Source organism: Loxodonta africana, chromosome 5 (genome assembly GCF_030014295.1).
Source record: "Loxodonta africana isolate mLoxAfr1 chromosome 5, mLoxAfr1.hap2, whole genome shotgun sequence".
NCBI classification, from domain to species: Eukaryota; Metazoa; Chordata; class Mammalia; order Proboscidea; family Elephantidae; genus Loxodonta; species Loxodonta africana.
In genome coordinates, this window is record NC_087346.1 from 110,672,811 (window position 1) to 110,699,558 (window position 26,748).

The following is a 26,748-nucleotide window of genomic DNA, read 5'->3' on the forward strand; positions in this document are numbered from 1 at the left end:
GCTTGTAACATATGTTTCTACAAGTTGGCATTGATAACATTCACATTTAAAAAGGTTGAAATGAATTAGAATCATACACATTTCTTTTAAAGTGTGTTCTTGTTCTGGCCTGAAATCCTTTAGGAGTGTTTGGAGTAGTACCTTTCTGTTAAATCACCCCCAAGCATCTGGTGAGCTCTGCCTAGGTGTCAAGCACTGTGCTAAGTTTTTTTTTTTTTTCAATATGCTGTCTCATGTCATCTTCACAGCAACCTTACTGGGGTGTCATCTTAATTCCCATTTTTTTCCAAAGAGGAAACTGAAGCTTAATAAAGTTAGTACTTTGCCCAAGCTCACAAAACTGTTTAGCAAGTATACTTGAACCCAGATCTGTCTGTGAGAGCATTACTTCATGCTTTTAAACAATCCATTTCCTTATAATAAAAAGATTGGGGAAAAAGTGGACACTAAATTTACCTGTTATAGAATTACAGGCCATACTCAATGGGTTGTGTGCTCCTCACCTCTTCTCATATTTAGTGCTCTGGTGTAAAAGCCCAGCCAGTACTTTTATCATCGCTGTGTCACGTGGAATAAGTAAGTAGGTGCTGGAATGCCTAGAAATTTTATGTTGCTCTTGTAGCCTCTAAGGAAAAAGTTATTTGAAGATTAACTTCTTTGGGGATTATTCGTGTCCATTTTTTGATTTCAAGTACTGAAGCTAGTGGGAGTTATGTGCATTGATAACAGATGTTTCCTTTCTTATCTATAGATTATTATTCATCTACTTAAGAAGGAGGCTTTGGATATATCACAGTAAGATGCAGAGTATTCTTAATAATAGTAAAACGTTCTACTTTGAGGGTTTCCTTTACCAATATGTCTTCCTCAATGCTGCTTCTGTTAAACTCAGAATAACATACTTGCTGATTTGATTTCTTTTTCAGTTATTTGAATGTAGTTTTTTTTTTTCCCTCCTTTCTCTGACCATATTGCAGATTAAGCATACAAACAGTGGGTGTTCATAGTTTAAAAGTCTTGTTCTTTTTTCCTTAATTTTGTAAGCTAAAGAAGTTTTAACAAGAGTGCTTTTTTTTTCACGTTATACGCTGTATTTTGCCTGTTAACAGCATCAGCAAGTAAACGTTTAAGGCAATATGATCAACTTTCTCTGCAGAAAATTTTCAGATCAATTTTATAGGCTATTTCAACATTTCCATTACATTTTATTGTTGATTTATGTTTTCATTTTCTATATAGCATATTGCTTTTTTCATTGCTGTTTATCCAAGTACTTCTTTTTAGCTATATTGGTTACACCTGCACTTTCATTATTACATGTTTTTAAAGATACAGTGCTAGATATTCCTTTGTAACCTGTATCACCTAAAATGAATTACAATGTTTTTATGATATAAATTCCCCAAATAGAAATTTACAGGTTTTTTTTTATGCTGCAATATGCCGATATGCCAATCAAATTGACATTGTGACTTACTATACCAAATAATATACATCCTCAACCCTTCAACTTGGAAAATTTAGATACCTGTAAATGGAGAAAGCACCATTTTGGTAGTGCCTTCTAAAAGTAATGACCTAATTTTGGTGAATACCAGATTTAAGTCTACTCACATGTCAAATCACACATAACCTAGATGAATCTTTGTCAAAAATCATTGATGCTCCAACTTAATTTTCAGAAAAACAAGTAGCATTGTTTATGTTATTTCAGTTCTTAATGATTAAGTTAGAGGGATCATTACTTTAAGCACGTTGCTTGTTCTCATTCACATCTGTGTAGCTAGAGTGCCTAGTACGGTGTGTGGTAGGCCCTTTAGAAATATTTGTTGAATGAAGGATAAATGTGTTTCTAACATTAAATCTGGGAATGTAATACTTATAACAGAACTTCCTTACCTTCATGAAAAAGCTTTTGGAACTTTACAATAGTGGCTTTATCAGTCCAATTCTATGATTCAAATGAATTTTGGGAGACATTTTCTAAACCTACCTTGGAAAAAAACCAAGTCCTGAGAATTAAAAGTAGAGTGCCTTCAAATTAGCCAATCTGCCTAAAAGATATTTCAGGCAGTCTACCTCTGTAGTTGTTTTAAAATATATTTTTAAATAATTTATTAGTTGTTGTTGGAAATATACATAACAGAACATACACCAATTCAACAATTTCTACATGTACAATCCGTTGACGTGGATTACATTCTTCAAGTTGTGCAACCATTCTCACTCTCCTTTTCCAAATTGTTCCCCCCCATTAACATAAACTCACTGCCTGCTAAGTTTCCTATCTAACCTTTTGGGGTGCTCTTGTCAATTTGATCCCATATGGTTAGTTTTTTGAAAGAGTACAGTTCTTAAGTTACTAAACTATTGTTTGGCTTAAAGACTTCAGGCAATATTTTTGGTTTAGGTTTAAAGATTATCTCAGAGCAATAGGTTCTGGCGTTCATCTAGCCTCAATGGCTGCAGAAAGTCTGGGTTCCATGAGAATTTGAAATTCTGTTCTACATTTTCTCCTTTTTGATCAGGATTCTTCTATGGAATCTTTGATCAAAGCATTCAGTTCTTCTGGCATAAGAGGTAGTTGGTGATGGAGGCAATCAGCCATGCATTTCATTTCCTCTTTCTCTTTTGTTGAAATATGGGGTTTTTAACCACAGGTTATCCTTTCAGACTAACCACCTAGGGAGTGATGAGAATCCTCTGCTTTTGAAGTTAATAAACACAGTTAAATTATCTGTCAATCCAAAGAGTATATGAAAAGTTCTTAAAAGTTTGTAAGCTGGCAAGTATTAATTTGCCTCCTGAAAATAATCACTCAGAGATACATATCAACATTGTATGTTTGAAAAAAAGAAGTACGTATTTAACATACAGTTTACATGTAAATCGTGCTCTTAAGTTAGTTTTTGAAAATAGATAAATCCACTTTTGATGGATTCAGTCAAGCTGCTTTTGAGCCCTATATAAAAAGGAGACAAGGATTTTTGCCCTTTTTCCTCATTTACTACCTAGCTCTGTGATCTTAGGCAAGACATTACACTACTTCTAGCATGAATTGCCATAGCCTTAAACTTGGGACAACCAAACCTTACCATTCTAAAAATGTAGTGCTGGATAAAATGATCCAACTCAAATTTTTATGCCCTTCTATATACAAAGATATTTTCTTATGCAAACCTATAAGTACTTCTAGACCCTTCCCTAATATCCCATATTCCTTCACTGGACTAATTCTTCCACTTCAGCGCTGGAATGCTTATTTCTCAACCTTGATCCATCAGTTATTATTTTTCTTTGTTTGTTTTATTGTATCAAAATTGCCTTCTTTTCAGTTGTCTTCTTTCTGTCGTCTTATGAGGATCCTTAATCTTCACAATAAAAGCAAATACAAAACTCTCTCCAGATCCTCTGCCACCATCTTCCCACATCCTCAGATTCTACCCTGTTGCTCGCCATTTGAGCTTCCTGAAAGCATTACCTCCAATGCTGTCTTCTCACATTCAATTCAGTTCTCAATCCACCGTAATCTGATTTCCTTTCCATTTTGACTCCTGTAACTGAAGGGTACCAATAACCTCCACATTTTCAGATCAGATAGTAATTTTTTATTGTCTCACTGGTTCCTTATTGAGCCTTTCTACTATTATGCTGAGGAATGCCATTTCACTTCTGTTCTCATTAAAGCAGGTCTCAGAATATTAGTTTTCTTCCCTCACATCCTTCCACTGCTCATTCTGTGCTTTGCGATTCTCTTTTGGAGTTCACAGTGGATGCAACATCTGTTCTTATTTACCCTCAAAGACAATTATTTTAGCTTTCTTTTATCCTGGCTTTAAAATTTACTATTCACTGTGCATGTCTCACTTTAAGGATTTTATTGACAAGGTTTGCAGGAATATCTACAACGCTACATACTGCTCACCATTTTCATTCCCAAACCAGGTAATTCCTACTCATCCTCAGCACAAATATCAATTATTCAGGAATTTTTGGAGCTCCCCTACCCCAGCTGATTAGATTCCCATTGTAAGCATGTGTACTACCTTGCGCTTTTGCAGTATAGCTGTTGCCACAGATTGTAATTGCATATTCATGCCTCTGCTCCTTCACTTATCATGATAACAGTAACCACTTTTATTTTAGTAAATCATTTATCCCTGGCCTTTTGCAGTGTCTTACACATATTACTCAGTAAATACTGTATAAATTAATGAAGTAATTACCAAATCAAAATCTACAACCCACAGTTTTATCTTCATTTCCATGGTTATTACCTATGCCTATTTTCCACACCTTTGTTTTTTAACTTCAGGGATCATGCATCCAACCTGTTCCCTAGACATTTCAATTTGAATATAACACCTCAGTCTCTACACTTAAAAAAAAAGGTCAAAGAAACAAACAAAAAATAAAAATAAAACCTCCTAAGTTGACTTTATACCTTTCCCCTGCCCACATCTAGTTATTCATCAGTAACCCATAAAAAAAATATGTCAGTTAATTGTTCAACCTAATCTCACATGCCAACCACTTGGAAGTATCCTTCAACATCTATGCAGTCATCAGATTTTATCTGTTCTCTTCATACGTGCCTTACATCAAGCCCTCGCCATTTTAATAGACTCTTTACTACTTGCTGACTCCATACTTGACTTCTTCTAATCCATCCTCTATATTAATACCAGATTTGTCTTTCTAAATCATAAATTTTATCATTTAACTCTTTAGCTCTTTAATGAATTATTGAAGTCAATTAACAAACTAATCAAATATGGTCCAAGAATATATCCCTCTCATATTCTCATTTACGTGATGAATAAAACCAAACTTGTTGCCACTGAGTCAACTCCAACACATTGCAGCCCTATAGGACAGAGTAGAACTGCCCCATAGGGATTCTGAGGCTGTAATCTTCACAGAAACAGACTGCCACATCTTGGGCAAGCATAATAACTGTAAAGTTTTTTTTTTTTCTTTAACCAAAAAATGGAAGCATAAATTTCCTCAGAGAAAATCTTCCTTTACACTGAATTCTCCTTTGAGAGGGACCATATATATATCTTTCATGGGTTTTATATAGGGAAAACTGGGTACTTTAGCAAGAAATGTTAACATTTTCCCAATAAACATCATAGTGAATTTCATATTGACGTTTCTTGTAGTCCCTTTCAATAAAAGGTGCAGGCATTACATTAACATACAACTCAGTGAAAGCAGTTCTTCAAGGAGCTAAGCTAATATGGTCCAAGTGTATATATAGGTTTCTCATGGCCCAGTTTAATCCAAGGAGAGACTTTGGAGTACTTAGAGAAGTGGATGGACTGTATAACCTTCAGACAGTCTTCCGTAAGTATCACTTTTCTAGTTAGGACAGTTAACAGACACTTCACAGTAGCATTATCTGACCAGGGAGCATACTGTTCTTTTACAAGTAGCGGGCTGTCTAGTAGCCACATAACTGCAAAATTACAACATGGTGTGGTAGAAAGAGCCCAGATTGAGACTTAGGAGGCCTGAGTTTTCTCCAAAGTCGTATATTTAGTGTTTGACATGAGAGTCTCATTTCCTTATTGGAGGGAATAATCTCTGAGATTCTTTACAACTGTAAAACTATGTGATTGTTATTTAATTCATTTGCCAGTTCACCTTCTCTAATAGGTGACTATATTCTACATTCAGCTTTTGCTCAAGTAATTAGCAAATTATTTTCTCTACTATTCTAAGGAAGTCAAGTTGGTTTGCCATCATGGTATAAGACGTTTTGATTTCTGTTAATCAGGAATTTTCCAGACTTGACAGTTTTAGTACATATTCAGAAACATTAATAAAGTAATAATCTCAAAGTAGCCTAAATCCTATAAATATCATTTAAAAATAGAAAATTAAATTGATGTGGGTTATATTCCCTTTCATTCCACTTCAGTGACAGTGTCAAAAAGCTCTATAACAACATAGTTTGTTCCCCTTTATCCAGATATCACCAAAAACCAAACCCAGTGCCGTCGAGTCGATTCTGACTCATAGCGACCCTATAGGACAGAGTAGAACTGCCCCATAGAGTTTCCAAGGAGCACCTGGCGGATTCGAACTGCGGACCCTTTGGTTCGCAGCCATAGCACTTAACCACTACACCACCAGGGTTTCCTTTATCCACATAGTACATAAAAAATATGCCATTTATTGATGCTATATTAAGCCACATCCCCTTTCCCCGATATATAACTCTCAATCATAAGTAAAACAACTTCCAAATACATTGTTTTTTAATTTATTTTTGAGCTAAATTTTATTAATTCCCAGTCTCCCACATCCATAGATGATAAAACAGAGGACTTTCAGGAAAACAAAATAATGGAATTATGGAATAAATACTGAATTATGTTTTTATTAATCTAACATAAGTTATTATATTCTATTAAATATATTCTTTATATTAGATGGATGGATGTGTGGATGGATGGATGGATGGATGGATGGATGGATGGATGGATGGATGGATGGATGGATGGATAGATCATAGTAATCATCCTAGTACATCATTCGTTTATTTATCAAGCAAACAGTTTTTGAGCCTGCTGTGTGCCAGGAGCTATGCTAGGAGCTTTACAGTACACAGTCTGTGCCTTCAAGGACCCTATAAAAAAGAGAAGTAATATATATATATGCCATTGTAAAAGCAAGCACTGGGGTGCCGTGAAAGCTCATGGAAGGGGTTCTTAATGCAGGCATGGGGAAGTGACATCTGAGTAGTGACTCTGAGCTGAGTCATTGTTAGCCTAGTGATGGTGAGGTAAAACCTGCAAGACTTGGGGACCAGTTGGAGTTATTTACCAGTTTCTGTCTCTCTTATGGTTCCATTCAGAGGCCAGGGAGGGTATACAGATTTGGGCTGGGAGTGAGAGTAAGGTGAATTCATTTCTGGATATTTTAAGTTTTAAGTACCTGTGGGACATATAGCTGGAGAATTCTAGTGAAACGGTGGTTTTGAAATCTGGAAAGAGATAAATGTATGTGTCAATCATCCATGTAAAGGTAGCAAATACCATGAGAGTCACTTAAAATTAATGGAAAATAGCAGTGCCAGGTTGCTTTCAATTCCCCCATTCTCCTTTTATCTGTTTTCATTACCTTTTAACATTCTTCTCTTTACTTCAGGAACCCAGCCTATACTTGTGCATATTTTCAACTCTACCTGATTTTACTCTTCAAATGATAGTAAATGGTCTATCTAAGTGCTTTAAAGTAGAAATACAGAATTAATTATTTCAGGGAGTTAAAATTAGCATATGGGAAGTTAGGTAGTATGAATTATTAGAATTTGCCTAGTTCTCAAAAGAAAAAAAAATTTTCAGGGACCTGGACTTAAAAAAAAAAAAAAACCCTAATGGGAAGCAGCAAGTACTGTTTTGAACAGTTAATGCAATAGATTTCACTGGACTATTTTTCTTCAAGGGTCTGAATGTAAACCAAGGATTACACTAAATAAAGTATGCAGCCTGCTGATGATGTGGCTTGATCTGAGGTCTGTGTAGTATTTAAAGAGGTATTTGTTATACACATCCTCTTAAGCTGGTTATTGTTAGTAGAAGTTGGTAGGAGATGGGACATGGTACTATCTCTTGTCAATGGCCTACTGTACAGAGTCTTTGCTGTGGCACTAACAGACCTATATCTTACAAAAAACAGTAACAGAATGCATTAACCCCCATACCCCATTGCCGTCTAGTCGATTCCGACTTACAGCAAACCTGTATGACAGAGTAGAACTGCTCCATAGCGTTTCCAAGGAGCACCTGGCGGATTCGAACTGCCGACCTTTTGGTTAGCAGCTGTAGGTCTTAACCACTACACCACCAGGGCTTCCACAGAGCGGATTGTGTGGACTTTATCTTTTGCTTCAGAAATCCTTACAGTTGTAAGTCAGTTATGAATCAAATGATATTTTTTCCATATAAAACCCAAAAAACATATAGATGATTTTAATTTTAAATAGATAGGAACAGTGTGCTTTAGTGTAGATTTGAAGTAATTATTTTGAAGTGTGGTAAGAGGAGTTGTTTTCTTCTTTAAAATAACTTAGTAAGTTATTTGTAAAATAACTATAAAAATTGGAGCTGCTAAGAAAAGCCTATGCTGAGCAGTGGCTAGGAATTGTTATGGTGTGGCACCATAGGTATGCCCTGCCCTTCATTCAATGAAATGGTAAGAAATTACAGGTACCAACCACTGGGTTCTTGAAACAGTGGTTAAGTGCTTGGCTGCTAACTAAAAGTTCGGTGGTTTGAACCCACCAGCTTCTCCACGACAGAAAGATGTGGCAGTCTGCTTCTGTAAAGATTTACAGCCTTGGAAACCATATGGGGCAGTTCTACTCCGTCCTATAGGCTCGCTATGAACTGTAATCGACTCAGTGGCAATGGGTTTGGTTTGGTTTTATAAAGTTACAAATGGTGATTTCTTACTCCTTCTCCTTTTATACTCCAGCCAGGCCTGGGTGGAAGCTTTATTAGTAGGAGGGGAAAGGAGAAGAAGAACTGGGAAACCCAGGCATGTTTGCAGATCCTCCTGGGCTTTCAGAGCCCATTTCTTATCTGATTTTACTTGAACATTTTGAGAATTCTTAATTCAAATTAACTAATACTCCAAAGTTTGTTCTAGGGCAATCTCTCCTGTAAACCTCACTATTTTGGATAATTAAATGTTGGCTGAATTTTGTTTGCATTTAGATAACAAATAATTCATTTATATTGGTGTGTGTTTGCGTGTGTGTGTGTTTTGTGTACCATCAAGTCGATTCCAACTCATCATGACCCTATATGACAGGGTATAACTGGAAACCCTGGTTGCATAGTGGTTAAGTGCTATGGCTGCTAACCAAAAGGCCAGCAGTTCAAATCCACCAGGCGCTCCTTGGAAACCCTGTGGGGCAGTTCTACTCTATCCTGTACAGTCGCTATGAGTCAGAATTGACTCGACAGCAGTGGGCTTGGTTTTTTTTGGTTAACTGCCCTTAGGGTTTCCTAGGTTGAAATCTTTCTGGGAGCAGATTGCCAGGTCTCTTCTCCTGCAGAGCTGCTGTTGAATTTGCACTGCAAACATTTTGGTTAGTAGCCAAACACTTAACCATTGCACTACCAGGGCTCCTTATATTAGCATAGAAATGCAGGTAAATACTCTTTATATTTTCAGGTTTCATTAATTGAACTACTTATTATGTGCCACTCTGCAGGAGAAAGATGTGGCAGTCTGCTTCTGTAAAGATTACAACTTTGGAACCCTGTGGGGCAATTCTCCTCTGTCATATAGGGCCTCTATGCATCAGAATCAACTTGATGATAATGAATTTGGTTTTTCAGTTTATTTTGTGCCTACCTGGTGGAAGGCATCATGCTGAGTGCTAATGTTACTAAGCTTAACAAGACAAAACTGGCGCTGGCCTTCATAGAATTTAGGGAAGGAAGACATCAGTGAAACAATCACACAAGTAGAGGAAGCATTCACACATAGTGAAAAATGCCGTGACGGGAAGAAACTGGGTGCTATGAAAGGACATCTGGGGCATGGAGAATAGGTTGGCTAGAGTGGTTGGGGAAGGCCTGTCTGAGGAAATGATGTTTAAATAGAAACCAAAAGGTGAGAAGAAAGTGCTGTTGTTGCTGTTGGCTGCCACTGAGTTACCCTAGACTTGAGGTAACACCATGCCCATGCACAATGGAATGAAATGCTGCCTGGTCCCCAGCCAACCCCATGATCGGTTGCGGACGTGACCATTGTGATCCATAGGGTTTTCATTGACTGATTTTTGGAAGTAGATTGCCAGGCCTTTCTTACTAGTCTGCCTTAGTCTGGAAACTCCACTAAAACCTATTCAGCATCATAACAACACACAAACCTCCAGTAATGGACGAGTGGTGGCTGCATTTGAGGTACATTGGATGGGAATCAAACCCAGATCTCCCTCACAGAAAGTGAGAATTCTACCACTGAACCACCAATGTTCCCAGTGAGGGAGAAGTAGTCATATGAAAGATGGGGTAGGGGAAGGCATTCGGCTAAGGAACTAACATCACCAAAGGTACCAAGGCAAGGAAATACTCTAAAAACTGAAATTCATCCCCTGGGACTGGTGTGTAATAAGCAAAGGAAAGAGGCCATGAGAAGAAGTGTTAGTTTTATTCTAAGTTCCATTGGATGCTGTTTAAAAGATTTTAACAGAGAAGTGGCATAATCCAGTTTATGTTTTAAAAAAGATTCCTGTGGCTTTAGTGTATCTTATGATTGGATTGTGTCAAAAGAAGCAGGGAGACTACAAAGGAGTATTGCCTGGTCTAGGCAGCAGACCCAACTAGGGCCGGTTGTAACTAAACTGAAAATTATAAGAAGGAGTGGGAGGAGATAGGCAAAAACCCAGGTTTGTGTTTTATTTTTCTTCTGTATTTTGAGTATTTATTGTACTACCATCTGCATACAGTTGCAGTTTCCCATGATCTGAGTAAAGCAATTGCTGTATGATTTTGACATAAAGCGAGGCGGAGGAGAATCCTTTTATGAAGTTACAGAAATTAAATTTCTTTATTCACAAGTTAGAATCATTCATTGTAGGTGATCATTTCTGTTGTTAAAATGTTTTCATATTTTGCTTTTTAATCCACTCAACAAATATTTGAGTGACTCCTAAGAGTCAAAAATACTGTCTCATTTATTAAAGTTGTATCTTTTGATTATTTGTTTTGTTGTTGTCAGTAGCAAAGCATGGTTCTCCAGGAAAATGGTACCAATGGTTTTCCTCTGAGGCCTTCCTCGTTCTCATGTTTTTAGGACTTAGAACCTTTTTATTTAACTTCCTAAATTCATTCTTTCTAATGGATAACAATGTTTATCAAGATAATTACCTGCAGAAAATGGTATGTAGCTGGCTCAACCCATACTCTGTGATTTCTTGTGTTTTTCAATAGAAAAAAGAGAAAGCCTCTGTGATGATACAGAACAATGCTTACGCGGTGGCTGTTGCCAATTATGCCCCAAACCTTTCAAAAGATCCAGTTCTCTCCACCATCTCCAAGAGCGCAACCACACCAGAACCCAACAAGAAACCGGAAAACAAGCCAGCTGAAGCCAAGAAAACCTTCAACAGTGTTAGCAAAATTGACAGAATGTCTAGAATAGTTTTCCCAGTCTTGTTTGGTACGTTTAATTTAGTTTACTGGGCTACATATTTAAACAGGGAACCTGTATTAGGGTTCAGTCCTTGAACCTAGACCCAGGGTTATCTTTGGGATATAGAGCAACATTAAACTCGGTTTGTTTTGCCATGTACAGTCCGACTAATAGCTGCTAATTTGTGAACCAACATGTACAGTATGTCTATAGTGATGTAGCTTACTGGTAGATCTCTAATTGAGTCACGCATTTGCTAACCCATGGAACGGCAGACAGAAAGCACCCCATGCCAAAGGAGCCATGGCCTTGTAAAAGAGTTACCTAGGAACTGGTTTAAAGTGGATTTCACATGTCCTGATTTATTTCTTCTTCAGCAGAGATGAAAATGGGGGACCTACACCACACTTTAATGGATGCTTTTGTTTGAGGCATTAAATATGGAGTATTTTCTACTGCTGCCTAATTATGATGTAAGATAAGGTTGTCATTCAAAGACAAATTCTTCTAAATAGCAGGGCCTGATAGCTGCAATATCAGTTCCCCTCCTGAGTGCTCAGAATCCCTGCAAAGGTAATTGGAAGCTTGGCACACTAAAGAAGAAAAACTAGAAATTATTGAAAATCAGCTTTTAATTACTGTGTGTAGTATCTACAGCCATGTACACATTACAGCATGTTGAGCTTAAATAATTACACAGGTCACCTCTTGACAGGATGTTAATTATGCCTAGAATTTAATAACAATTGGAATGTCATGGTCATTACATTTATAGCTTCTGAGCTTATTTGAAAGTAATAATTGAAATCTAACAAATCATTTTCATCTTTGGAAAAGACCTTTAAAAAAAAAAAAAAGTGTCTTACTCTTTCCAGGTATGTGTTGTATTGAAATTGATCAGCTAAATTTTCTTGGTGCTGGAGACTGGAAAAAGCATCCAGTTTGGCTACTGTGGAGCAACATTCATATTGGATTAGAAAATTGTGCCAAAAACTCCCACTGATGAGAATTCATAGGTGTCACAGTATATAGATGAGCACTTACCTGATTCTCTTCCTTCCTGTTTACTGCAAATTCTGCCTTAAGGCTTCTTTTCATCAGGACCCAGAAGCCACTAATTCTAAAGGAAAGGGCAGTTAATTGGCACATTTTTCTGTCTTGAAAGCAGCTCTTTCAGTTAAGAATTAATGTAAATCCGCTTTTGTAAATTACGACTTAAATTCCGCTGACTCAAATTTACAACACCTTTGTATACCAGAAGAGATTTTGGTAAGAGCTGAATTTTTCTAACCTGAAACTTTGAAACATCACCAACAGATAGTGGATTATTTAAAATGCATACGCACGCATATACACACACACACACACAGGGCTAAATTAAAAACCACACACAGGTAGTTACTGCAAATTAAAAAGACAGTCACACGTACAGGTAGGTAAGTTAGAAGCCACAACTTACAATTTTATATAATTAGTAATTACTAATGGGTGAAATTCATGATCTGCTTCTGTAAAGATTACAGAGAAGAAAACCCTGTGGGGCAGTCCTGTCCTGCCAGATTGGGTTGCTATGAGTCAAAATTGACTCGATGGCACCCAACAACAATAACAACAAAATATATACATTTTTCTTTTAATAGTTTAAAAATACTCTTTATGCCCCTGGAATATACAAATAAAATTTAATAATTATGTGCCATGCCTTGATTCAAAGTTTTTGGCAAATCTAAAATCCTTTTGATTCACATACACATTAGCAGTTATTAGTTGACTTTTAATAATAGGTATACGTTTATGATGGTGTCTTTGTAGGAACATAAGTAGTCAAATAGTGGCATTTCTTGCAGTTTTGTACAGTATTTGAATATAGTGCATAAATAGGTATGTTCAAAAATTAATAAAAGGGGTATCTTATGGAAATAAGCAAAATCACAACAAAAATTGCTTTTTCTTTGCCTCATTTTATTTTATTTTTTTCATTTTCTTTGTTTTAGTGTGATTCTATTATGTGCTTTGCATGATTGTATTAATACCAAGGTCACAAATGCATTTTATTAAAAGAATTTGCCATGAAGACAGCCTTCACATTTTAAAAATGACCTCACAAAAGGTAATCCATAACCCTTAATAAAATAAACTTGTTACATATGCCACTAAATGTATTTCTTTAATTACCTTCCAATAACAAGTTTTTTTTTTTTTAATCTAAATAGTTTTTAAATGTGGCCTTTGTTCATGCAGTGAAATAGAAGATATCCTATTTTCTTATACATTTAAACATAGCATAGCCCTTCTGTGAAGTTTAGGAAAGTGTGCAGTAGTCTAAGAAAGTATGTAATGCTTGAAGGTGAGCAATAAAAATGCTTCGTTTGGTATGCATCTATTAGACACTTTTAAAAATATTTCCATTATAAGCTCTGCATTGCCCTTTAATGTCTGACTGTAAATTACACATTTATAAATATGTACATATGTAAAAATAGTTGTAAATAACATTTTCTGTAGGACAGTACACAAGACTCATCTCTACCTTGGGCAAAGGTCTGTACCTACATTGATGGCACCAATTTTAATAGTTTATGGCAGGTTGACTAGAAAAGTTTTTGTCCTTATTGTTATTTGTAGTTTCAATTGTTAAAATCTTATTTGAGCCTAATGACATCCTGATAGTTCAGATGTCCCAATAACGTGGATCAGGATTTTCTGTTATTTCTCTAACATTGGTGTATTTTTTTTACAAATCTCTTATTCTTTTAAAGTTTGGATAAGTCAAAAGTAGCTTTTGCTTTGATGGAAAGAACAAGGATGCTCCATGGAAAGTGATTTAATGGAACCATGATCTTTAAAATTATGTTCCCTTCCATAAACCAGTTTAGAAACACAAGCGCCACATGGATTTGCCAAAAACAAGGCCATTTTTTCAGGAGACACATTTTTAATATCCTAACATTGGTCTCATTGGCCCATAAGCATTCTACCTATTTCCTGCAGTGTACATTGACATAAAGAGTTACAATCTGTACAAATGTAGATAAACAGATGTACATATATAGATACAGTCTCATCATTGTATAGCTACTGCTGTGATTTAACTAATATTTATTTAACAGGTATTTTTGACTTCCTACTGTGTGCTATTCCCTGCAGTTGTTGTCAGTAGCAGTCACATCACACCCACAGAATTTAGTTGAATATTAAAGTGCATCTCATTCTTACAAAGACTTGAAATCAAAGATTAAATGAAACAATGTAACTTAATTTAGCACCAAGAGTTGTTTTATGAGCTGTGATATATCACTAGTGTGCTAAGATGGTAGCTGTTTGCTCTTATTCTGCTATCCATGTTCTTATTTGTTTGAACATAGAAATGAAAACTAATATAATCATTTAATCAGTTTTTAAAAACTTCAGTGATTTTTAAAGTGCCAGTCATAATGTTTAACAATCTTTTTCAGGGATCTCTCTATTTCTAATTTATCTCAGGGTTGGATAAGTGATCCCCTTGAGCCATGTTTCCAAAATTTTCTTTTCAAAAATAGTTCATAATTTATTTTTAAAAATAACATATAAGATATTATTTCACTCTTTTCTTCCGTAACTATACGTGTATCACACATGTGTTTATGAGGCATTTTTGTATTCCTGGGTGAGGGAACTGAACTCTGCCATAATATACTCATGAAATCTAGAAAGGCACCAAAGCGTTATGGACGTTGCATTATAGACATAACATTCTAACGAAAGGAGAAGGGAAGTAGCTCGGATCACCTTCTGCCTTGTCATCGCTCTCCAGCATCTATTAAGAATTTCTCTTTCATATGCTCCATGCTGGATACCCTCATGACAGTGCCTGTGAAACAGAAATATTTATTAACTAATTTGAAAACTGGGGCCATATTAATATGTTTATTAGACAGTTCTTGTTATTTGCCTTTTGGCTCTCCTAAATCTACCTGCATATTTTTGAAGCAATTGCCAGATGTTTAATTTTTTTTTTTTCATGTGACAAGACTCAGAATTGCAAGGGACTCATGAAGTGGCCCATTACTATCCTGTAGTGACATTTATTTATTTCTAATTTAGGTCTCATGGGCACCCTGAGCTTCCTTGTTATTAGTCCAAAGCACAACGAAGCCTAAAATTTAAATGGGGGAGGGAGATTGATTGTTTTTAACATCTGCATGCTTGGAAACCATGGGTACTATATCAGAACCACTCAACAGTGTGGACAAAAAGATTATGATGAGACATTTTTTTCCTCTATTTAATTCACATTTTAAAAAGATGAAAGACAGTATTTAATAAAGTTCTATAACATCCATAATCTTTATGACATCAAAATTTATATCTGCATAACAATTTTTCCATTAAATATTTAAACATTCATATTTCCATGATAATCAAAGACAAATTCAGTGCTTCATAAACCAGGAAAGAAGCTTCAAAGAGAAGAACCCAAAGGAAAATCAGGGTGTTACTAATTAAAACAAGTGAATTATTTTCCCTTTCTCGCTCTTAAGAAAGAGGGAAAATTATAAATGCATATGTACATACAAAACTATTTTAATAGTCATGATGCTGTCTAGATAAGCATTATGCTTAAGATACTAAAATAGATAAAATTTATGTGAAATGCGTTTGGGAAAAGTATAAGTTATTTAAAATCTATTTCTTATAACAAGCATGTATCATCAGGCTTTCTTTAAAATTCCTATTTATCAACATATTTAGAACACTGTCTTCAATCTTACTTAGTTAAAATATTCTATTTTTAATCTGTTTATATAAAGAAATTTTTTTTATACAAACCATTATATACTCCAATTCAAACCACTCTCTGTGTCTGTGCTGTAGTTAATACTTAACAGCTAATATCACCGGTACTACTACTGCCCGTTGCTGCCTGGTTGATTTCAACTCATAGCAACCCTATAGGACAGAGTAGAACTACCCCATAGGGTTTCCAAGGAGCGACTGGTGGATTCAAACTGCTGACCTTTTGGTTAGCAGCCGAATGCTTAACCACTGCACCACGAGGGCATCAGTAGGGATGAACAACTTCCAGGTTTATGATTCAGTGTATAATAATATTCTCAAAGAATCTTTAATAAGGTTTTAGGTTTGATTAGAGGTGCCTCTGTCTATATATGATTTCCAAGAGTAAAATTCTACTTCCCAGGTGTGAAAGAGCATTTTGAGAAATACAGATAAATATATAAAACCTAAATATTTTATTAATGGATATCATCACAAATGTAATTGTGGCTGGGTGTTGTGGAGTTGGTTCCAACTCCTAGAGACCTTATGTATCATAGAACGAAATACTGCCTGGTCCTAAGCGATCCTCACAATCATTGCTATGTTTGAGCCCATTGTTGCAGCCACTGTGTCAATCCATCTCATCGAGGGTCTTCCTCTTTCTCACTGCCCCTCTACTTTACCAAGCACGATGTCCTCCAGGGACTGGTCACTACTGACAACATGTCCAAAGTATGTGAGATGAAGCCTCTCAATCTTTACTTGCAAGGAGCATACTAGCTATATTTCTTCCAAGACAGACTTGTTCATTTTCATTATATCACAAATGTAGTTCTTATTAAACCAGCTATTAAATTAGTCAGTAACCAAACCAAACCAAATCCATTGCCATGGAGTCAATTCTGACTCATTACAACCCCATAGGACCAGCCACTCCTTGGAAATCCTATGGGGCAGTTCTGCTCTGTTCTGTAGGGTCACTATGAGTCAGAACTGACTCCAAGGCAATGGGTTTGTTTTCACGGTGTAAATGCTTTTCCTGTGTATTTCTAATTGGTTCTTTTGAGCCACAAAATTTAAAATGATTTCTTCAATTCTGACTTGTAAGGCAGGAGCCCTGGTGGCACAGTGGTTAAGCACTCGGGTGCTAACCAAAAGGTCTGTGGTTCAAATCCACCAGCTGCTGCCGGGGAGAAAGATGTGACGGTTTGCTTCCATAAAGATTATAGCCTTGGAAACCCCTGTGAAGCAGTTAGTTCTACTCTGTCCTATTGAGTGGCTATGAGCTAGAATCGACTCAAAGGCAACGGGTTTAATGGGTAAGGTAGGACAGGCAATCTTTGAATTCCACGCTTTCTCAATGGAGGTTTGTGAAAGCACTTTTAAAAATTGTCTGGTTCATTTGTGAATACTAAGTTATCTGTATTCATTACTGATCAGTTTCATATCTTACTTTTTGAGTTTAAGTGTCTCTCAGAGTATCTTTTTGTGGACAGTTTATCATAAATTCTATGTGATTCTTGATCTGGGAGTCTAGAATTTCCACAGAGTACACCAGCACCACCAGTCTAACATATGTATTGTTGTCGTTCTGGGCTGTCGAGTCCATTCCGACTCATAGCGACCCTATATTCTAGGCAAAGTAAAAAACTAAACAAAAAAATTTTTTTTTCTTTAATTTTGTATTCGCACCTTTTGGGGAACATTCATCCAATCAGAAGGCCACTCTGCTTTTCTACAAGACAAAATCCAATAAACACTAAAAAAAACCACACTGGGCTTTGCAACAAACAAAAAATTAGTTTAAATAAAACTTCATTAATATTGGTTGTGGTTTAGCTTTTAGGGCTATATTTGTTTTTGTGGTAAATAGGTAATAATAGCATATGAGAAATGTTGGACTCAGATTAAGCACACTAAATGATAAGCACTCTCCCTTTTATTTTCTTCCATTTTTTTTTTCTTATTTTGCCAGATCTATTAGTTACAGAAGTTTTGTTTTTATTTGCCATATTATTGGTTTTGTGACATTTGAACTTTGAATTTTTTAAAAACTCCCTAGATTACAATGATTATGATATGTTGATTTCATCAAACAATTTCTTGCAAATTATTATTCGCAGAGAGAAGCCTGGTTTGACCTCAAACACACACAAGTTTTGGGACTGTGTATATTGAATAAGTTTAGTTGGTGTGAAAATTTTAGTTTTTCATGCTTCTTTTTTTAGATTTTCTTTATCATACCATGCTGCCAAAATGCAAGTCTATCATAATTAGACAAGCGCTTCCAACAAAGTGGATTTGTGAAAACAGATGATACTGGGAACATAAAGGAGTTAGATACAGAATAACTTTAGAAATGACTGCTTATAGATCTGTTCCCCATTTATTTACTTATTTATTAGCACTCAACATAGTAGTTGAAGCCCTTGGCTGTGCTTTGAACCCAGCATGATGTGTGAAGAAGCTTAATGTACAATTAGAAAGGCCTAACTGAAACTAAACTAAGGAGCCACACTTTTCATGAATTAGACTTTACCATCCATGGATAAGTCTTGAATTGCTTGTTGATCTTGGGAACCTAGGCCATAATTGATTTCAGGTTTGTTGGTAGCCTGTTTGTTTTTGAGATTCACCTGCATAGATCCAAATTCAGGTGTTATACTCCAAATTGAATGTGAGCTTTCGTGAGATACATCCTTTAGGGGTGATGTGCCTGGAAACTTAAAAATGCTTCGTATTCATTACTAAATAAGAAAAAACAAAATGGGATGAAATGTGTTCCCCTTGCTACAGATTAATGACAAAATTTCATGCACAGAAAACTGCACAATGATTGCTCCAACACTAAATTTTGAATAGTCATATTATGAGAAATATGAAATTTTCTGTGTAACGGTATGCTAATATGGTAAGTTTTCTGGTTGGAGAAAACTATTCAGGAGTTAATAATATTTGTAATTTGTGACCTTGTTTTCATTGGGAAAAGTCAGTATTTTTTACAAATGTAAGACAATTTGACCTTTATTGAATGTGCCATTTTGCTTGCTATTGGAAAAAAAAAAAAAAAAAAATCCTGCTTAATTATATGCAAATCAATGCTAAACGTTATCTTTTTGTACTGATTAAAATTAATTTAAATATGTTTGATCTGGAAATTGTGTTTTTTATACTCGAATCATTACATGTTTTAAGAATTTAATTTATTGTAAATGTGGCTTTTTTATACTGGAACATACCGTCCGTATTTTGTAATGCCGATTTTAAGTGTTAGTTTCTTAAAATTCTTTTTATACTGCAGAGTCGTAGTTTGACAGGAAAGGTGTAAACATGCCCTGGAATGTTCTAGTCTTGGCTGAGGGGAGGATCATTAATTACTAACGTTGATCACTTTAACACTTTAAGAAAGCGATGTCCTGAAAAATTTAAGTCCACCCAAGAAATTGGCTACATTCTATTACAAAAAGTGTCACGTTTACATGAAACTATAAAATAAAATGAATTAAGATTTTCCTTTCTTTAGATAATCTTAAATCCATTATTCTATTTGTAAACCCAGAAATCTTGCACAATTTGCTTGTTGGATCTGTTCTCTTAATTTAAGGCAATCTTGTTTAAATGAGTTTCTCTTTTGATTATTGCTGGAATTAAACATTTTTTTAATATCAGAAAAGCTATTATAATGAAGCAGTTTCTATCAGCCTGGTAACTTTCTCATCTACAGTTCTCAACTCTAGACTAACCTGAGAAGTTTTTCAAACAAAATAGTCCCAAGACCAAGTAAATCAGAATCTCGAGTATGGAGGAACTATCAGAATTTTTCTTAAGTTCCCAAGTGATTCTACTCTGTTGTTGTTGTGTGCCATCCATTAGATTCTGACTCAGAGAGACCCTGTAGGACACGGTAGAAATGGCCCATGAGGATTCCTAGGCTGTAATCTTTACGGGAGCAGATCACCAGGTCTTTCTCCCAAGTTGTGGCTGGTGGGTTCCAGCTGCTGACATTTTGATTAGCAACTGAGCACTTAACCACTGTGTCATCAGGACTCCTCTACAGCTATGTTGATATATGTTTTTATTTTATAAACCTATTCATGGGGTCTGATTCAAATCTCTGTTTTCTTTTGGAGATCTCTGCTTGCTAGTTCATAGCTTTTAGTTTAGTCTATGTTATGAAAAAAAAGAATGAACCACCATAAAATTAAATTATCATTCCATGTTCAGTTTTTCACATAATACAGTATTTTTAAGTAACAATATCAACCCTTATATAACAAAGCATTCATTCTTGAGATTTTATTATTCTCAGCAATCAAAGTAAGACAGTAATTTTAACTGATTAATTAGAATAAAATCTCAAGAACAAGGCATTCATTCTTGAGATTTTATTATTCTAAGCAATCAAAGATAGTAATTTTAATTGATTAACTAGAATAATAAAATCTCAAGAATGAATACTTCATTATATAAGGGTCGATGTTACTTAAATTTACTAGCAGAGATCTCCAAAAGAAAACAGAGATTTGAATCAGACCCCATGAATAAGTTTATAAAATAAAAACATATATAAACTCTGTATCCTTGCAGTTGGAAACTCTGGTGGCGTAATGGTTAAATGCTACAGCTGCTAACCAAAAAGGCTAGCAGTTCAAATCCACCGGGAGCTCCTTGGAAGGGGCAGTTCTACTCTGACCTATAAGGTTGCTATGAGTTGGAATCGACTTGATGGCCACAGGTTTGGTTTGGTTTTTTGGTATCCTTGTAGTTATTTACATACAATATAAGTATATAAAAAAGGAACTATTATGATTATCATTTGCAACTTATACTTTTTAGTCAAATATTTTAAAAAATATCTATAGTAATACTTTTTTGCTAATATTTGTCTGGAGAGAAAATATGCTCTAATAGTGGGATGAGTTTAATAGCTTCAAATTCACATCTCAGTGAAATTGTAGCCAACATCATATTAAATGTTCCAACAGCATTCATCCATTTTTTCCCCAATACCAGTCAATTTATAGGCAAAAAAAAAAAAAAAAAAAACAAAACCCAAACCTGTTGCCTTTGAGTCAGTTCTGACTCATAGTGACCCTATAGGCCAGGCGCTCAAAATCATACAAATAGAAGCATGGTAGAAACGGAAGCATTCATGTCACCTTTGCCCTAAAAGAATCAGAAAGGTGGGAACTGAAATTCCAAAAGGCATCTATGGCATTAGAAATTTTGCCTCATCTTTAAAATGTAAAGCCAAGGAAACTGCTACTAAAGCAGTAAGTACTAGAATGATGATAGTATACCATGAAGATTGTTACATTTTCGGATGGAAAAGGTTTTATATGCTCAGGCACCATTTTTTACTACTTGTATTTTGTCTTCCATTGTTATAGTTTCCTGTCTGCGTTTGAATTCTTCTAAGGTCAATATTCACTCTTAGAAGAATTCAAATGCAGATAGAAAACTATAAAAATGGAAAAAATGCAAGTAGTAAAAAATGGTGCCTTAATCCCTCAGTTGTTCATTGAGAAAATGTTGGTTTATATCCAGTGTTCTTGCTTTAAGAAAATAGGAAAGTGAGCATTATTATTTTTTTCTAATCTTTACAGTGAATATTTTGGAGTTTAATTATTGGAGGTTCATTTACCTAGAAAATTCACCTTATTCCAGAAATGGTGCTTGATATAATATTATGTAAGTCAATAAAAATAATTTTATAGGAAATTTCTAAATTGTGTCTTAAAGAATAATATAAAGAACTAAAGTAATAATTGAAGCATATCGATTTGGAACTACCTTTGTACTTAACTATTTGGAGGCTAGCTTCATGAGATGCCGGAGAAGTGGAGAAATGAAATAATTTCTCAATATTTAAAAGTCATTATGCCTACAGCTTACTTAAACCAGACTCTCTGCAACCACAGTTTATAGTAAGGTTTCACAATAAGTATGTACAGAAGTCACCTTAAGGCTTATCTCAAAATCTGATCCATTCTAGACAATTAATCTGTACCTTAGGGGGAAAATGTTTATAATTCTCTAATTTTTTTTAACTGTACCCCATTTCTCTTTTTTAATATTTTGGTATCATATCCAGTAATTATATTGACTTTCGTAACTCCTTTGTGTAACTTTATGTGGTATTGAAGGTAAGGTATGATAGTAACCTTCCTCACTCAAAGCCAATAACTCAACCACAGCTCAATTTGATTAAGAGTAACTTAAAGCTAGTTCAGAGACAGAAGGAATTCAAAGAAAGGATATAAGATGTCTCAGTCAGTTGCAAGTAAGTATTAAATCCCCTGAACTCATGAATGGTAGGAACTGGGTTTTGAACTTCTCTGATACAGTGATGTAATAACAAGACTCAGTGCCTATGTAATTCACTTCAAATTCTTGAGCAAAATAACTTTGATGGTAGCAGTTTGGACTGATCAGCTGTATTACCTAGAGGAAGAAAGATCAGCACAGCTGCTGGGCCACCTCTCTTCAAGAGGAAGTGCTTGTTGAAGAGGAACAAAGGTTCAGCATACACCTCAAAACATTGGCTATTACACTGAAATAGGATTTTTTTCTTAATTTTGAAAAATTCTAAAAATGAAAATAAAATTTAAAAGTATGTGAAAAAGATGAAGACAAAGAATAGCCTATTGCTCTCGAAACTCATATAAATCATTGTGTTTACTACCACGATTATTTTCCAATTGACACATACCAGTTACTTAGAGATGATATAATTTATAATTGAAGCATTAATATTTGTGTCAGCATATCATGTATAACATAGAAATACAAACCATTAACATGTAGGACAGCAAAGAGCACATAAATTTCATAGCTTATTTTATTTACAGTCCTGTTATCAAAGTTACTCCTGCTTAGTTTACATTGGGATGACAGACCGTCATCTACTTTACAAGATTCACAATCGGTCCTGGGTACAGACTCCCTCACGAACCACAGGGCTGGTTGGTGGCTCAGGTAAGTGGGTCAGGTTTGAGATGTAGGATCCCAGAGGACAAAATCAGAACTCATTTTCCTATCCTAAAGGATCCAAGACTGGAAAGAGACCACAGCTTAACGTCAAACAGAAGTTATTCTGGCAAGGAATATCCTAGGGCAGTTACAAATGACAGGCCTAAACTGCAGGAACAAGGCCAAGGAGGGTTAGAAGCTGAGCAGAACTGAGATGGAACTGGAACAAGCACTGTAAATGAAAGAAGAGTCTCCACTGATCACCAAGAATTGAACTAGAATATTTTTGCCTTGCTTTTATTATCCATCAATCTCATGATATGTGCTGGGTCTCACTAATATCAGCTTGAAAAAAAAAAAAAAAAAAAACTAGAAGCCTTGAGAAGTGAACACACTTTTATTTTAGTCAGAGGGTAGCAGAAGTCACTGTCTAAATGATTAGTCTTGGGATTTGAGTAAAGAAAAGTAGCAATCAATATTTGGAGACTTGTTTTTCCCTGTTTCAAAAACTAGAATTTGCCATTTACCTTTAACATTATATAGATCAATGTCTACATTGTATATCGATGTTTCTTTATACAAAGGGAAACCCTGGTGGCATAGTGGTTAAGAGCTAGGGCTGCTAACCAAAAGGTCTGCCGTTTGAACCCACCAGGTGCTCCTTGGAAACCCTATGGGGCAGTTGTACTCTGTTTTATAGGGTCGCTATGAGTCGAAATTGACTTGATGGCAGCTGTTTTTTTTTTTTTTTAATACAAAGTAATCATGGTACTTTTATACCATTAAGGAAAGCTTATATAAGAATAGTGATAACATCTAACATATTTAATATTTTCTTAGCTGATCTGATTAGCATATTTCAAGGTATTATGGTACTACTTTCTGAAAGTATAATTTTATAATTTCACTTTCTGCTTAGAAGAACCATGTTCCACTTATACAGTATGTCACTATTAATGACTCATTATTAAGCATAATAAGCTCTACACCTTTGAATCTCAGTTCTTAGTACTTTAAAATTGATGAAACTATAGCTAATATTTTAATACAAATAGAACTGGACCACTAGATAATAATTTAAAATTTATTATTTGATTCGGCCACACCATAAAATACTACAAACTGATATTGGGCAAAATCAGTTTCCCATTTTTGTCTGCCTTTCTTGGCTGTTGTTCAACTAAGCCTATAGATTCAATCCTGTCTTAATTTCTAAGCAATTCTTGTCTTGAAGAAAGAATTTTTGTTGCACCCATAGCCTGCTTATATAGTGAAGCTAAGTTCTGTCTCCTGACCTCTTTCTACTGACTGGACTCTGCATGAAGCTCCAAGTCACTTTGGTTGAAAACGAGTCTGTGATTGCAAGTGCCTTGTGCCGATCTCTGGGCTCCTGTGGTGCCGATGACACTTATTCAATATTTGTTTCCTCATTTGTAATATTCTCAGGATAATGCATACCTTTTTCAAAGAGTTTGATTAAAATTTATTGGAATTCTTTGAATCTGTGGATTGTTTTCTTTTATCAGTTATGGAAAATTCTCAGTGTTTAACGTCTTTGAATAACATGCTTTCTCCTCTATTTTCTTTCCCTTTAGATAGGGTCGCTATGAGTCGGAATCAACTCGACAGCAACGGGTTTTTTAGATGTTTGTTATATATCTTATTCTGTCTTCCATGTTCCTTAATCTCTCTTTCATGTTTTCTACGTGCTTGGCTTTCTAAGCTGAATTTTGGGTAATTTCTTTTGAGCAAACACTAAGTAACTTGCTAAGACCACATGTTTAATGTTTTCAACACCAAAGCCCATAGTCTGTCTCCTAAGTCACACAATTATTCTACTATTCTCTTGTCTTCAAGTAAATTAATTTGAGTATAAAATATTTTTAGGTTTAATAAGACCTTATAAAAAGCCATATGTTAACCCATGGGGGACCTCCAGGCTGAAACTCCATGATCTGTGGCAGAGCACTAAGGAAGGTACCCAGGGAAGCTAAGTCAACTGGTTACGTTCAGATTCTATCCTTGGGGGTTTTTCTTGCTTAATTGTTTGCATGTAGTTTAAAAACATTTAAAACAGCATGGGCAGGCAGGTGAATGTCAGTTTTCAGAATGATGTTCTGATAACTGCTTTCAGTACTCTGAATATACCGAATGTTAAATATATGTTGACAGATATTCTGATTGGATAAACCTTTAAAAAGCAAATCTGGCAATTGATTTCAGCTAGATTTTACTTGAGAGCCCAAAGCAGAATGATTTCATTTTGATTACGTTGAATCATTTAATCTTCCATCATTGTCTGTGATAGTTGTCTTCCATTATCCAATTGCATAAAAGGCACAGTCATCTTATTAAAGAAATAAGTGCCTGGGAAACATCTTCAGATTGAGTACATCATGATGCAGCTGGAGCTGTCCTGTTTGTATTTGCTACAAGTAATTTTCATTTGCAATTCACTACCCATGGAGAAACTGCAAGAATCCCTATAAACATTGTGCCCATTTCTAGAATATGAAACTATTTTAAAATCCAGTGCTTGAATAGGATTATTATTCACTATTTCAATTATTTCAATCATTTTGATAGGATTATTATTCAACACTCAATATTATTCAAGATTTAAATGGATTTTGGTTTTAGATTTGAAGGAATTGCAATTATTTGTCATAATTTTAGAAGAAAATATACAGGAAAGAGAAGGGTATTTTTCTATGGGCTGTTCTCATAATTTATAGGGCACCAAAGGTGTATGTCATAAATAAAAATGTATAGTTGTAGCACTATGTTAATTAGGCTTCAGATACAAAGAATTATCACCACTTTAAGCAGAAGGGAGTTTTTAAAATCACACCCACTAGGATGGCTATAATTAAAAAAATGGAAAACAACAGATGATGGTGAGGCTATGGATAAATCTGAATCCTCATCCATTGCTGGGCTGTAAAATGGTGTTATCTAAAACCTTCAGACAATATTTGCGGATTTGTGCAAATGTGTGGGGACTAGCCAGGCCACAGAGACCATATGGTCAGCTAAACTTAGGAAGGGAGGGGAGCATGATTCAATCAGTCATTCATATGTAATGAGGCCCAAATCATGACTACTCAATAAAGCCAATACAAGCTTTTAACAAGGAAGTTCCTAGAGCTTCCTGGTTGGTAAGAACATCTGCTCTCAGGAGGGTCATGCATCCCTGGAGAAGTGGAAGCTTCATGCCAGATTCCCTCCCAGAGCTTGCCCTATGCATTTGTATCCTTTCTGGTTACAATTAATGGGCAGCTGCAAGTATAATCTGTGAATTCTGAGTCATTCTAGTCAATTCTCAAACCCAAAGGGGCAGTAGGAACCACCAGGTAAAAAGGTTGGGGTGTCAGGTAGACTCCAAGCTTGTGGCTGGCGTCTGCCTATTTGGCAGTTTGAAGGATTGTCTCCTTTTAACTTTCAAGTTCTGACTGAACTAGAGATGCTTAGGGTTAGAAAAGGGCTGCACAGGCAGTCAGTCTGAAGCACTGAGTCCTTTTAATTTCTGAACTCTGGCCCAGCTCACAGTGCCTATGGTCAGGGAAAGGCTAAGTGGGAAGTCAGTCTGAAGGGCTGTCCTTTTAATGTGAACTCTGACCCACCTTGGGGCGGCTGGTATCAGAAAAGGGCTGTGTGGGCAGTCTGAAAGACGATGTCCTTTTAACATGTGAGCTCCAACCCAGTGCAGGGTAACCAGGGTAAGAGAGTACCTCTTGAGTAGCTGGCAACCAGGACAGTGAAGAGGGAAGGTAAGAATTAGGTCCAAGTTCACACTTTGGGGATTGGATTCATGCTGATTCTTACCACAGTGGGATTTTCCCACTATGCCCCTTATTT

At 35.6% G+C, this 26,748-nt stretch overlaps 1 protein-coding gene and 1 long non-coding RNA gene across 2 annotated transcripts in view; one reads left to right on the forward strand and one right to left on the reverse strand.

The window, feature by feature from the left end:
• The window catches only part of GABRA2 (gamma-aminobutyric acid type A receptor subunit alpha2), a 178,811-nt gene extending 167,410 nt beyond the window's left edge, over positions 1 to 11,401 (forward strand). The window contains 3 exon segments of the mRNA XM_023549858.2: positions 5,166 to 5,252; positions 5,254 to 5,349; positions 10,959 to 11,401. Coding sequence (XP_023405626.2) covers positions 5,166 to 5,252; positions 5,254 to 5,349; positions 10,959 to 11,255 — 480 coding nt within the window. The 3' untranslated portion in view covers positions 11,256 to 11,401.
• The window catches only part of LOC135231456 (uncharacterized), a 50,126-nt gene that overhangs the window by 17,551 nt on the left and 5,827 nt on the right, over positions 1 to 26,748 (reverse strand). The window contains exon 2 of the long non-coding RNA XR_010322104.1: positions 1 to 15,010. This exon is cut by the window's left edge and continues 17,551 nt beyond it. This is a non-coding gene — a long non-coding RNA (uncharacterized LOC135231456). The remainder of the gene's footprint in view (positions 15,011 to 26,748) is intronic.